The 15,475-nt window shown below is 40.3% G+C and overlaps 1 protein-coding gene across 1 annotated transcript; it reads left to right on the top strand.

Moving 5' to 3' along the window:
- Positions 1-2,753: 2,753 nt before the first annotated feature.
- On the top strand, positions 2,754-3,740 carry T265_09047 (hypothetical protein; the record flags this gene model as incomplete). The annotated part of the gene is made up of 1 exon (XM_009175016.1): positions 2,754-3,740. One exon carries the CDS (start codon positions 2,754-2,756, stop codon positions 3,738-3,740), a length of 987 nt encoding a protein of 328 aa, XP_009173280.1.
- Positions 3,741-15,475: the final 11,735 nt, after the last annotated feature.

Raw genomic sequence — 15,475 nt, 5'->3', positions numbered from 1 at the left:
TCAGGTCGATTGGTCATTACAAAGCCTTCTATTTTTGCTGGTTTCCTACGCGAGCTTTATTGCGTTGCTGTCTATTTATTGTTTTTCGGGAGTGTTTGGCTGGCTGCACTGCCCCATTTTATCAACGCTATCGACTGTTTGCTTGCTCGGTTCAGGGCTGCGTAGTTCTTGTGTTCTGCTGCCCTCAGCTGTTGATAAATAGAGTAAATGTTAATATGTTGATGATGGCTTCTTTGGTGGAGTACCACGCTTCCTTAAATTTGCGTTCCTCGTTCTCGCCTGAGCTAACATACGACCGCCGCTGCATTCAAATTCACGTCCTTACTAATCCTTATTATTGCAAATTAAAGGAAATTGATAGTGTCTATCTGTAGTGAGCCTATGTTTATGTATTCTGGTGGAAAGCATCTTTCCAGTTTGTCTTATACATCGTTTGTCGCAGTCCTTGCAGGGGATCCCATGTTAAAGTATTCCTTTTTGGGTTGCTTGTGTCCTCTCCTAGGTTTTCACGGGTTTGTAAACCACCGTCATGTAGTGCTGCTGTAGGAGCCTCATGGTCATTCCAACGATGTTTCTGATGTACGGGAGTGACTTGTTTCCTTCCATTTCGCGGCGTCGTTTTAGTCACGTTTGGCCTTTTGAGTGATTTCAAAATGAAGGTCCCTGGGTATCCAAATTTCTGGAACAATTTGTACAGGCGTTTTTCTTATTTATTCGTGAATTCTGTTATACTGCAATGTGTTTTGATTATCCGGGAAATATCTGAATGCAGCTTTGTTTGTGACTATTTGGGTGATCGCTGTGGTAGCCCAAAATTTGGTCCATGTGCGTCGCCTTTCCGTAGACGTCAGTTTGCAGCTGAAGTTTCGTAATCTAGTGCTAAGCACGTCTAGAAATACCGGTTTTTCATTGTTCTCTTCTTCGAATGTGAATGTGATATCATCAAAAACGTTTAACATTTGGTTTGCTCGGTGCAGGTCGTTCCATTAAATGATCACAAAAGTGTTGTCCACGTAGAGGATCCATACATTGGGATTCATATTGGGCAGTATAATTTGTTCCAGCTTTTGCATAAGAGTTTCTGTAATAGATCCTGAAACTGGCGACCACATGCGTGTCTCCCGTTGTTGTTTGCAGTATTCGGCGTTGAACTCGAAATATGTGACCGAGCATAACTCGATAAATTGGCCGGAGTCCTCTTTCTACAGCGATCCAGTTGGCGTCCCGCCGTTATCCAACTATTCGGCCACCGTCTTATTTCAGAATGGACATCTACAAACATTAATAACGAGCTCACATCAAATGGGACCACCAAATGGGACCACCATGTTTATGTTCTCCAGTTTCTCCAAAGAATGTTCCGCATTGTTGATTGAGTGTGGAGACCCACCGATGAGATATTTCAACTTCTTCCATAGTTCTTTCGAAAGATTGAAGGCGGCCGTTCCCGGGAGTGCTTATATTGATCGGAAGTGTATTGCTTCTTTGCGCACTTCCGATAGCTCGTAGAAGTGGGGAATGGCCGAACTTCAGGCTCCTATTCTCCTATATTCCTCTTTGTAATATTACGGAGATCTTGGAGCTTCTTCGAATCTTTATTGATTTTGTTTGCTAGTTGTTTGCTTTGGTCACTTTTCAAGTGGTGATACGTGGTTGTGTTGTTGAGTAGCGCTTCTGCCTTGTTCACGCATTCCGGTTTTTCCATGATCACTGTTGGGTGTCCCAAGACTGCTGGTAGAATCACCATGTTTGCATCCTTCTTCAGACTGTTCATCGGTTCTCCTTCTCTGCTGGAAAAGACGTCATATGGCTTGCTGCATGTGGTGGCCCGAGTGACGGTCTGTCGAAGTTGTTGTTGAGCGTTTTCTTCTAGTCCGATACATTTCATTGTTGCTAGAGGGTGGCTAAGTACTCTAGGTTTGTCGCGCCCTTGAATTTGAAGTTAAGCCCTTTGATGAGAACTTTTTCTTCGGCTTCTAAGAGTTGCCTTCTGAACAGGCTTTGTTGTGACTGCTTTCGCACTCATTGGTCCCAGTCAGCCTGGAGAATTTGCTTCCCACCTAAGCTTGTCTCTAAAAATGGATGTAACTCTTTATTCTATCACCGTGATGAGTTGCTTTATTGTCTCAAGCAGGCCTCTCTGTACTCGTTGTCTATTCGCTCGCATTTTACGACGCGGTTTTGAGCGTCTGCAATCATGAGTCTGGCCATCGGTGCCGTTTTCTGGGCTTGTGGATGGTTTTTCGGGGGTCCATATGTTACGCTACGTTGGAGGATGCGTTTCCGCAGGCGTTCACGAAGGAAGTAGAGTTGTTGTGTGATAGAGTCCTGTTGGCAGGCGAGTCTCCCATCAACAGGCTGGTTTGAGCACAGAACGCAAAATGTTGAAATATTTGTAGCTCGGTTCAGTTTATTCGCTGTTGATCAAATAGCTTCTTTTCTGTTTGCCTAGCTTGACAATTGAATTGCAAACGTTTCTTCACCATTCGAGGAGACATCATCAGTGCGCAGTGTAGCGAGTACCTCATGTTTGCCTGCGGGCGTTTACATAGCATTTAAGGGCTATTTGTCATCCACTAATGTGTGATCGCACTGAATGGTTTATTTGCACCAACACTAATTTTTACAGCGGCCGGATAAATGTGGTAATACAATCAGTTACGAATATTCGCCGGTCCACTAAAAAGATACTTGTGGTTACAACCGAACGTAAGGAGAACACGTTGCCAAAATACCATATTTAATAACTAGTTATGGCCGCAATTTTGAAACCAGTCGCGCCAGAATGTTTGAAAGGTAAACCAAGGACGAAAATCACGGTTGTCGGTGTTGGGGCTGTTGGAATGGCAACTGCATTTTCTCTCTTAGACGTAACTGGGGAGCTGTTTCTGATTGATGTCGCAGAGGATAAGATAAAGGGAGAGGTTCTGGACCTACAACATGGCCAACAGTTTCTGAGGCGTTGTAAAATTAGCGGGGGCACTGACTACAAAGATAGCGCGAATTCCGACATTGTGATCATTACGGCTGGTTGTCGTCAAAGTGTTGGAGAGTCGAGACTGAGCTTGGTCCAGAGAAACATTGATATTTTCAAAAAAATGATTCCACAGATAGTGAAGTACAGTCCCGAGTGCATTCTCGTGGTTGTATCGAATCCAGTGGATGTACTGACCTATGCTGCTGCGAAACTAAGCGGATTTCCCCGGCACCGCGTTATTGGAACTGGAACCATGCTTGATTCTGCCAGATTTCGATACCTTCTTGGAGATCGATTGGGTGTCTCCGCAAATTCCGTACATGGGTATATCATCGGTGAGCACGGAGATTCAAGTGTACCCGTCTGGAGTACTGTTAGTGTCGCTGGAGTGAGACTTTCGTCAATTTATCCACTCATCGGAACCACGGAAGATCCAGGAAACTTTAGTGAAGTACACCAGCAGGTGGTAAACAGTGCCTACGAAATAATTAAACTCAAGGGATACACATCGTGGGCTATTGGGCTTACCTGCAAGTCACTGTGCAATGCTATTCTAAACAATTTGCATACTGTTTACCCGCTTTCCACGAATGCCCAAGGAATTCATGGGATCAGTGAGGACGTGTGTCTCAGTCTTCCGTGTTTGGTAACATCTGTTGGAGTTAGCCACGTGATTCCACAACAGCTCAATCCAGAGGAACTCGAGAAGATTCGAGCAAGTGCAAGTACACTGTCGAGTGTAATAAACGCAATCAAATGGTAGTGACATTGTATGTTAGCAGTCAGTAACCACGCACTATTTCTTCTTCATTATCATCAGTAGTTGCAACAAAGTTTTGCCTTTTCAATAGTAGTCTTCAACTTTGGGGTATTTCCAATAAAGTTATAAATTAGAACCGTTCAGAGCATGAATTAATACTGTGACACAAATTATTGGCTATTGTGTGTAATTATACGCTTTTGCTTCTTTCCTTCCGGTGCCACTGCTGTCGCACACATTTTTTCTTATTCCAAAATTGTGTGTCTTGGATTTGAATGAATTTTTCCTCGTACATTTCTCTTCTGCTCAAAGGCGTACTAACTGGTACTACTGGGTGATTCCCATTGTAGATTTCTGGCGCAGTGCTTACATCAGTCTTTTACAGAAAACACCATATGGTTGTTTCTAACAGGCCACTAAGTCTCAAGGCCTGTAGTTTTATTCAAAACAAATATGATTTTTCTTACCTTAATGGAAAGTGGATGGCCGGATAAAAATTTACCGTGCTGTATTTCAGATTCAGTTTGACGGATAAGTAAAATTTTAAATATCTAACTCTGATTTGATGGACCATTCAACCTTGATCAAAAGTATTTGTGTTTGGGGTTCTGTGAAACTTATGGGAATGACTGCCATCAATTTGTTTGCTGTGTCGTGACTTTTTAATATTGCAACTACAGATTCTCCCGGTTAGCTGCACTCTCAATAGCAGAAAACGCACTGAGGTTAGTTCGGATAACGGATATAAACGGGCCTGACACAGATCATGGCCTGTAAAAAGTTTTCGTTTTTTACTACGTGGAATCGGCTAAACCGGCCATTTTTGGGGCATAGGCTGTTTAAAAATCAGGTATGATAGTAGACTTTTTGAAGGGAGAGCGGGTTTTATTTTTTCACACTTTGGGCTTGTCTGGCAAACTCACCAATCGCAAAAGTATATTCGATCTGCAAGCAATATATGCTCAGTAAATCGAACAAATTTGTGCGTCAAACAACAAAGATTTGTGTATACTTACCATTGTCCCCAAACGTCTTTTAATAAATGCAATACTTAACTACATGAATTCAATAAGTTCAATTCTCTCCACACTTCCCTGATTTTTGACAGAGGATGGTGCAGCAAATTACGGCTTAGATTGTTCTTATTCACTGACATCACCTATTATATTGACTACGTATGCAGATACTGTATGCACAGAAAAGAATACGTATACATATTGCATGAGCTAACTAGGATTTTAAATAACAGTTTATGTATGCTGTTACTAAAAAAGACCCATAATGGAACAAAAATGGTAGAAAACATTTTCGGCAAACAGCGAGTAAATTAGAACGCAATACGGAAGACTAACAATAGTTCCTTTGTCTCAGCTGTTGAACTGCAAGATACATGTCTTGCCCTCGCTCCCAAAACATTTTTCTCTTTACCCTTTGCTAGATGCAAAAAGTACGGTTTGATATCGTTCACACAATAAAAATCAACTCCACCTTATTTTTTGAGCTAAACTCTTATCTCCGGCCAGAGAATATTCGGATTTACATGATGTTCACAGCAGAGACAAACAGTACAGCGCAAAATTGAACCTTGGAAATGTAGCCTGCTTATGCCGGTAATGAATAAAGCAGTTTTATTTTTGGCACTACCAGAAAAGACCACACGATTTTAAAGTATCGAAAACGATGTATTTCAAACAATCTGAGGTTGTTCACTGATAATAGCTGACAAATGCATCATTCAACATTTTATTATTACAGAAAAACCTGTGTTAACCGTGCTTCTTTGGTAAGCCTGTAAGGTTGTACAGTAACTTAATCCATTTATTTGTCATGTATTCGTCAGCCATCAATTTCAATTATTTGATTTCTCCATTTAAGGGTCTCATTAAAAGAAACTTGGTGTTTGGCAATGGACTGCAGCTATTTTAATCGAATGAACATTTGAAAATATACAGAGAAAAGGACGGTTTTGGCACTAGAATTGAAAGCGAGATTTTGACAGCGGCTTCATCAGATATGTGTTGCACCACTTCACCATAGCATTTGCCTAACACTCCTAATTTATTTATAGAGTCAGCCAAGTCGAAAGACAAACATAAGTCCTATTCCATATTCTATATGTTGTACATGACAAAACTCTAATGGAGCTAGTGTCATAATGTCGTTTTTAATTCTGGTAGCTGGAACGTCTATTTCTGCACATATACAGCTTTGTCTGCTGCTACAATGACCACAGTGTTTTTTCAAACACCGTCTTTACTGAGATTTAGCCTTCAAACAGAGACACAAATAGTACATTTGAAAGAAATTAAAACTGTAAAATTTTTGGCGACAGCAGAAAGGTGGCACAAGCGTGTGCGGTCGAACACCAACCACACTGTTTCAGCAAATACTTTTACTCTCGAAATGTTAACTAAGCTTCTGTTGTCGGATTGCATCATCGACTGAAATCAGCCCGATGAGATAAATTAAATACACCATTGTAATTACGTTTAAACTCACCAACATCATAAGCCGTATAAACATTTGTGGTGGATGTGATGGTATTTTAAATTTAGACAAGGCAAAACGCAGCCTGATGACACAGTTTAGAACATAACAAGTGATGAATTCTTCCTGTCTAGTACGTTATTTTGCGTTTTCAAATAATGCACATTTGGCAAAAAACAAAAAGTTTGACACAGGTAACATACAACTAACGTGAAACTAACGTAAATCTATCTACGGACCATTTGCTCAAACACGTACCAGTAACTGACTTAGCAAAGTGCGTAAAGTCAATTGTTGTAGGGCACTTTCTGCGCAAATATGTCAGTATAATCTCTAAGAGATGTCTGAGGCTTGCTGACATGTGATACAATGTGGTACGTGATTTTATGGGATTGAGGTTGTAAGTTTTGCTGAGAAAAGCGAAGAATAAATAAGAAAAACCATCGGAACATATAACAATGCACAAAAGGTATCACAATACAAGGTAGACGGTGACTGTTCGGTCTTTGTCAATTGCTCTGGAAGATTCATCTTATGCGATAAATAGTCTAGGCAATGATTCTGCACTAGTTCTTTGATCTTTCAAATGTTCGGAGTTGTTTGCATTACTGAACAAATTCTACTGCCCCGCAGTTCTTTGACCTAACCGCGCCCCCAATGCAAGTAAAGCTATGCACTCTAGTGCAGTTGACAACGACGTAAAACGTTTCTCTCAAATGCATTCAGCTCCAAACTCTGAATACACTCTCATTATTTTTTCAAGAATCAAGCGTCAGTATTTATTTGATTGGCTGGCCCAAAACTCAAATAATCAAAGCCCAAATAAGCCCAAAAACACATGAAGAGGTCCAAAATCTTGCTACAAAAAGTTTCAGTAGTTGTACCGACTTTGCGCTCTGCTAACAATCCAGTATGGGTAAACGTCAAGCGACTAAATACAACCAGAATAACATGCAACAAATGGAGAGGACAACTTGGGAAATGAGAGTTAATGAAATCATGCTACAATGTTCAGGTTAATGTACTGCTTCTCAGTAATGCCTCAAATCCACTGGAGTGAATTAGAGATTATGGATGACCTATCCACAGTCCGGGATTTAACACTAGGTTCTTGATTTTTTGGTGATCATATTGTGTTTTGCGCTGTTATATTCCGCATTTCCTGTATTAAACTACAGGATTTTCTCATCAATCTCACTCCATACTTTTACATACACTCTGGAATGGAATATTGCTATTTCTAGAAAAAAAAACTACACTTCTCTGTAGATTTCAAATTATCCTTGCAAGAATATGCATGCAGTCTAATGAAAAACTAGCCAACTGCGAAAATACGCGCCTGTTATGCTTTTCACTGCTCCATACGCCCCTCGTTTTCTGCACTTCCAACTAGGTCAACGGACACTTCAAACGATACCAGATTTTTTGTTCCCGAATACAGTACTGATCTAAATGAAGACTACTTAAGTAAACTTCAACAGCATAGACAAGCGCATAAATTGAAAAAGCTATCTTACAGCCTTCTGTCTTCGGTTGAGCAGATGTTTCATATAAAATGCTAAGTAAGGGAGAATCCGTGTGCTCAGAAAGCTACCTCTATGAAGGCTGAAAAACTATGGATACAGCCGGTCACAATACTTTAGTCTCAATGGTCAGAAGCTCCAAAAATTGCTAACACCAGACCGCCTAATGGAATGAAACGTGATCACTGTTGTTAGGAATAGGAGTTATAGTCCACACAAGATAAAACAATACCTACTTGATTTACAGCAGACACATCACGCTTTCGGCGAGTGAGTGTACATTTGGAGCTGTTTGCGATTCTTGATGATGGTAAATGTAAACAGGCTGTACCTCAGGGTACATTCGTTGGGAAAACGTTAGTTAGATAGCCATTTGAGTTACGCTAAAAGGTATAATTTAAAATAGTGTATCGTAAGTCAGCTTTTTAGCAGCTAGTTGGGATTGATATTAGTATCTGTGGCAAAAAGCAAAAGACACGGAATGAGACGACTAATTTTTTGTGCAAACCAGAGACATCCAAGGCAACTTGAAAGACGTTAAATGGACTAACTTAAAATTAGCATCCAGATAGAAGACAAACCTTTGCTCTGATCTCAGGTTGCTCTTATCTCAGGATGCGTAGAACTATGGCTCATGTACACAGAATCAAATACAACAAACCCACCCAGACTCTCATTGGATAAATGAATGAAGAACATTAAAATTAAAGCAATAGACACAAAAAATTTAAAATAGGACGTAAGTAAAAGTGGGCAAATATCAAAGCCCTCTAATTGAAGGATATGCATTGAACAAGAAGAACAAAATAGGTTGTAAAAAGCCCTGTAATTTTGAGACAAAGATAAAGGCTTAAATCACGTTTTTCCAGTGAGCAAAACCGCAGAACCGGAGGTGTGTAGATGTTTGTTCTAGGACAGTGAACCTGACGCCTGTGTTTGTAATGTTGTTGGTGAAAAGAAGACTTCAAGTAGAAAGATTAAGATCTGATGTACGCAACGTAAGAAGAAAAAAGCTTACCCTACTCACCAACCGACTTGACACAGGACATGCGCACTTAAACGCACCAAACGAAGGTGAAAATACCAAAAAGATCAGTGAAACATAATCAATAAAAATGGCTTTAAAATGAGTTCAGGTAACTCTGAGGACAATTAATTTCTTAAGGAGAGTAAAACATTCATCCTAAAGGTCATCACTTGAGGACCTCATGATGTGGAATCTCTGACTAACGGATGAGTGGCTCTTCATCCAAAGTGCGAATCAATCACAATAGTGATTGGCCGCCTGTGGCGAAACATTCGACGGACAAAATTCTTGGCCGGAAGGTTGAGGGTCTACACTTCTTGAGTTCCGTAAAATGTGCACTGCGGATTATTCTAAATAAGAATGAAACTTCCGACTTACAGGCATAGATTAACTCCATTTGCAGGAGAAAGTCCGAACTAATAATTCAAAACATCACTAAACTTTCCTTGTATTAAGGTCATTCAGACCATTGGCCATAAAACTTAGGAACCAGTGCTAGCTCACATGACCTCTTAACCAACATTCAACACTAATTTAGTGTTCTAATCACAGGAACTCTTGTTGGTGAGTTCTCTGTTCACCATAAAACGCGGTCAGACTAGTAACCTACTCATTTCAACTTACGAAACTTTCGTGTCAAAACAGGAAGTTTTGCTCATCTGTAACCAGATCTTTCTATAGCAATGGCATCCCAATCGATTTCAAGCAATTATAGGCGACTGTAGACTTTCCTTTATTCCCTTATGTCGAAAAAACTGCACACTTCATAGCAAAACCTCATCACTCCGCTACCACAGACTGTGTTGATATTAATCCAGAGCTGACATAAGCAGAACCTAATCAGTCATTTCCACTTATGTCTGCTTCGTACACATTTAGCCCTGGACTTGACTTATGCCTACTTACTTGCATGGAAAGGAGGAATTATAAACGACATAATGAAGTGTTTTAACATTAAAAACCAACTTTCACACTGTGAACAGTTGCTTAACTTTTTGGTCTGGAGCAACGGGGTAGACACTTGTGACTATGCTACTCCTGGTTCACTCCTATCAATGAAACATGATTTTATAAGTTTTAGCAACCTTACAGCAAAACATTTCGAGAAATATTGTTCTGTTCTTATCAGAACACAACATTCATTGTTCCACCGAGGTGATCAACTTGGTTATAGATCTCATAGGAAGAAGATACAGTTTGAAGCTGCGCGAATGTGAGCGCTATTCACGAGAAAATTTAAACTTTTTATTTTTTGTGCAGCTTTTTTGGAGTTTTCGGCCATTAACTGAATCGTTTTTTGTTTGTTTGGGTTGCTGTCACAACTTTATCCTAAGGACTGAACGGTTGTAAGTAAAACACAGAGACATATGCTAACATTTCAAATTTTGCCTCTACCTCAGCTGGCCAACCTGCGTGGGTTTTGTAACAAACTTTGAGAAACAAGTATCAATAAACTGGAAGGCCAAAGATGCTTGTTGTGGTATAATCTGCTTATCTTGAGGTAACACTGGAACAGTCGGTTTCTTCCCGGATCTTATAATCTGTCAGAGAAAATGCAGTAATCACAACGTCAGTAACCAAAATTTAATTACCGTAATCGGTGCAAAACTCGCCCTATAATATCATCATTAAACAGTTTCCGATTAACTGGCCAGCTGTCTCAAATGATTCAGTAAAAGCAACATTATGGGAATTGTCACACGCTTCACCAGGCACGCAACCTTATTTGATACTTCGGCTGGACAAAAGGAAGTGCAAAATCTTGAAGAATTTGGCTAGAACGCTGTCGAATTCTTTGTAAAGTGCGTGCTTGGACAGACACATCGATATGATTTAACCAACAAGTACTTTCAGGTTAAGGCTTCCACTCGTTGGTAGTCACTCGGATGAGCGGCATGACAGGGATGTCTAGCTTTAAGTTTTTGTTTATTGCATGGTCAATATTAGGACCATTCGAGCTTGTTTAGCAAAGAATGTCGGGATAACTATGCAGACAGCCAAAGCGTTGTCCTGTCAGCTAGTTCACGAAAGATTTACGTGTACGTTAACACGCTTCACTAGCAATTTTTGTGTGATAACATAAGCCAGTCATGAGCATATGCGGTTTGATAACTTTTGCGCCTATATACAGATCTGCGGCTATAAAAGACAGCAAATTAACTCTTCTTTTTAGTACTACAATAGTACAGGGTTCTAGATATCAGGAGTTTAATCTGTGTGAGCGATGCTGGTGATACGGCTCTCTTTTCTACAAGTAGTAAGACAGCCAAATATACTTTCTTCGTCAATGTCCTTCCAGAGACAGAAGGGGTATTTGGTTTGTCTCATCTGTGTTCTAGCGAGGTAACGCTCAGCTGACACCTAGCATGAGCTTTATAGGTTCAGCTGAGAGGTTGAAAAATTCACTGTTGGGATTGTTCTTTCGCATTCGGCTTACCGTAATAGTTAGGGATAATATAATCATGTGAAATCACAGTTCCCGATTTGCAAAAGCCAGTCGCAAAAATAGCAGCCATCGATCAAACTCTAAGAAGCATGTACAACTAGTTAGTCCGACTACTTCCCAGAAGTATAACTACCACACTAATCGGTATGTGCAGTGAGGCAATATCCGCAATGATTTTTTGCTACAGGGTGAGCACGAACTGTTTTGAAATCCGTAGCAACGAAAATAGGGAAAATGGAGGGTAATGGTTTTATGGTACTACAGATAAGAGACTCAGTTGGGTCTAAACTTTACACAAGCGTGGCCTACAAAACGGTGTATTTCGTCAAAAACGGCGCATAGGTTTTTAAATGTTGACAGCCATTATACTTATGGTACGATAGTATGGCATACTCTGATTCAATCCCTTATCCCTGCGCTCACCCTGGCCGATATTCACAATCGTAAGTTTGGAAAAAAGCCTTTTTAGCTTTTTTCAAATTGATTATTCGTAGTTTTGTTCTGTGTATAGTAAATAAGCTGATATGTTTCCTTCACAGTCATTTAGTGTGACCAGTGACCTTTTCAAAACTTTCTAGTAGTACGGTTTTGTGTACACCTTAAGAATGCTACGGAATCTGGTGGTGTTTTTGGTCATTTTTAATAAAACAGATGAGTTGACTTGGTTTGCGTTGTGAGCATTTCACAACTGGGGGAGACCACAAACTGCACAATAGAAAAAAGGCCATGGAAATTGTCTCCTGTCGCCAACATTCGACATTGTACTTTTGTATCTAAAAAGCTATCCAGAAGACAAGATCCACACGCCATAACCACGACAATACTGAAAGGCATTCTGCCAGATGTCCACAGTTCTGATCACTTTTTAGTAAAAAAAGCTTGAATATTTATTTTTGGATCATAAGGCAGATTTGATAACTGAATCACAATGTACATCTGGTGATGTTTTATTCTATAAATGAATAACTTTCTCGGGTTTAGGGAAGTTTATCAAAGATTCGTTCGACTTCATCCCATTTCAGGGGTTATTGAGGTCGTTGGATAAACGTAACACTTCAAGATATCGGGGTTAACCTGAGTGCTCACGTAAATCCACGAATATCAAGTATTCTATAGGCACAACTTACATTTAGGATTCGCTTAAAAGTACAAAGCAGGCACTGGTAATTCCGTGGACGCGTGGTTCCCTTCTCGCAATTTTATCAAAGATCACTACGTCTGTGAGAAATACAAAGCTAAAAAGGTCCTACTGAAAAAAATGGATGCGTGATATTCTGGTGTGATTAAAATATTTTTTTTGGGAAAAGGAATTTTCTTGACGTTATCAAAATTCTCAACTGACGCACACCGTCCTTATAGTGATTATAAAGTCCCTCGTTTCGACAGTCTCCAAAAATAGCTTCATTCACTTTTCCAACCAGAAAACAAAGAAGGTGAAATGTATGATCATCCTTACAGGCAATTAATTTTAAAGAAAAACATGGTGAATACTACTCATGGATCGAACGCTTGTCCGCCGTCCACGACGTTTACATACTATCTAGTTTGAAGATTTGAACCATAGTTTCGGGTTATAAAGTTGTACTTTATCAATATGAACATAAGGTGTCCTTATTTTCTGAGCGGGTTTATGTACTATGCCGTGTGCACAGAATACATTCGTAAGATAGAAAAAACAGGCAATGGGGTGCATGCGTTCCGATTATTATTGTGTAACGATAGTAAATAGGAAGCACTTCAGCCAAGCAATTCCTCTTGCAATATTCTAAAATTTTGTGACGAAAGAAACGTCGTTCTAACCAGAACATCTACCGAGTATTCCATAGTTTCACCACAAAATTAGTCCACTTACTGCGAGACTAAATTTGAATTGGCTTTCACAGCCTTTTCAATTGGACCAGAAACGCCGAATTCGCTTGATGGCGACATAGTTGGCCAAACTATAATATGTGAGACTTTTGCTTTTCGAATACAGAAAAGGCGGTTGTCTAACGTAATACACTATTCATATGGTTGCTGAATACCTTTCGACAGCCCTCGACCGGTTTCGCCCTTCCTGGGGATCATCAGGCAGGTGGACTTTCACAAATCAGAGATTTGGCCGGATTCAGTTGACCCAAATGTCGAAAACCAAATTCGTATGCAAATGAAAGTATTTGAGGAAACAGAGTTGTTCAAACTGGACGCAACACTGAAGGACGCACACCTTGGGTTATGTTCAGCCACTCAGCACCCAGAAGTTTTATGGATATTCGAACCGTGGCAAAAACATTTTAAAGCACTCAGCATTTTACTCTAGGATGCTACCACTTTTCGGTTCACTGGGGGGCAGATAATGTAGAGGAAAAAAATCGTTTTCTACAAATGTGACGCATTTTAATTTAAATTCATACAAGATTCGTAAATCACGAGTAAGATTTGTCCCGGCGGTAAATCTGCTTCACTAGGCTTGGTAACTATTCAAACCATGATCCCACAAAACTCTCCTCAGGCCTTTATAAATTTTCAAGAGGCGTTTTCACAGTCGTTGCTTATTTGTTTGTTGTTTTACTGAGGAGCGTACATAACGGTTATGTTCCTGCCGACAATTTTACTTACGAAAAAGGAAAATTATTGGTTACCACACCCTCTTTGTTTTGGGACTGAACAGCTGTATCATGCAAGGGGAATAGCTGCACGAAACCGGTTAACTACGACGTCCTGAAACTATCTCAACATGACCTCAAACGTGGACTTTCATGTTACTTTGGTTAGCTGCTTTTAAGGTCACGGAGTGTGCTGCATTTAAGGTCACAGATTGTTTTCATACGGTAAGTTATGTATGGATCTCCTTCGAACTGGCCGTCAAACAGCCGTTAGCGCGTACATGACTAGTTTTGATTTCCCCATGGAAACGATGCACAGCACGAGTCGATCGATTTCGTTAGGCGCACCAGAAAAGCCGTTGTCCTTGGATAGTGACAAATTCTTCTTATCTCATACTCAGAATGTGTACAAAGTCACTTATCCTCTGTAGCATTACAAGAGATTCGGATGCAAAGACAAGTGGAAGTAGCTAAAACAGTTTCTGTGTTCTGCAATCCTTGAGACGCAACGATTGCCGCAGTGTTAAGTAGGTGATCGAACACAACGAGTGGGACATTGAGGTCGAATTTAACAATAGTTTAGGGGCTCGTTCAAAACCCGGGATTGGTTCAGTTTAGATACTAGAACCTTGTAAGGTAAGAGACCACGAAAAAAGGATGCACTTCTCCACATGTTCTGCCAAAATAAGTCTGAAAAAGTCACCAGAGTTCATAGGGGCCCTTACAAATAAAGGAAGAAGACCTACGCTCCGAAGTCGTTGGGTGTCAACAAAATTGAAGTTGAGAACGACCCATGTGGAGTGTCGAGCTCGTGATTTGTTCGACTTGACATTGGCGTGTCCTGAGTTAACGATGTTTGGCTGGGAGACGATCTAAACTCAGCGTGGACGGAAAGAGGGGGAATGATGTCCTGAGCTCCAGAATGGCAAATCGGTTCGAAAGGGGACGATATCTTGGGTCCAGCTGACTCTGAGTTCAGAAATCAGCACTTGTGACAGAGAAGCTGAACTACTCATTTTTGGTTGACTTGAATTTGGATCTAACACAGTCATCGAGGGGTGGGTCTTGATTGGATCGCTAAGTACAGAGTGATGAAGTTCAGAGTGATGTGTCAAGGTTGGTGACAAGCGTTTAGTTGTGCGTTCAAGTCGTACTTGACGAAGTCGGGTCAGGTCGACTTTGTATACTGGACTTGCGGGTCGGTTCAGGGTTAACAGTGCTTTTGATGGGCCTAATGCTTCTCCTTGTTTTCGAACGCCAGCCACGCATTACTCACGTGTCTGCTTCATTGCGTGAATGAAGTTTGTGGACTTCGATTGACTTAGGCAGCACAGATCCTGACTTTAGTAACACCCTCGGAATGTTATTTATTGATAAATGAACATTCAGAAACGTGAAAATTCAAGACAACTTCGTGGATAACGGGTCAATCTGATCACTCCCAGAGTCGAATTCAGAATAGTCTCGGTGTTAGCGACGTCCTTGGGAACTGCTTTAGGGTTGATCACGCCTCTGAATTGACTCCGCAGATTTAAAATACTTATGGAATTGACTATCCTCGTGGACACACAATACACTAATATAATATAATATAATATGATATAATATAATATAATATAGTATGGTATAATATAATATAATATAATATAATATAATATAATATAATATAA

The sequence above is a fragment of the Opisthorchis viverrini genome (assembly GCF_000715545.1).
Source record: "Opisthorchis viverrini unplaced genomic scaffold opera_v5_253, whole genome shotgun sequence".
In the NCBI taxonomy this organism is placed as follows: Eukaryota; Metazoa; Platyhelminthes; class Trematoda; order Opisthorchiida; family Opisthorchiidae; genus Opisthorchis; species Opisthorchis viverrini.
This window is presented reverse-complemented; position numbering and strand designations above follow the sequence as displayed.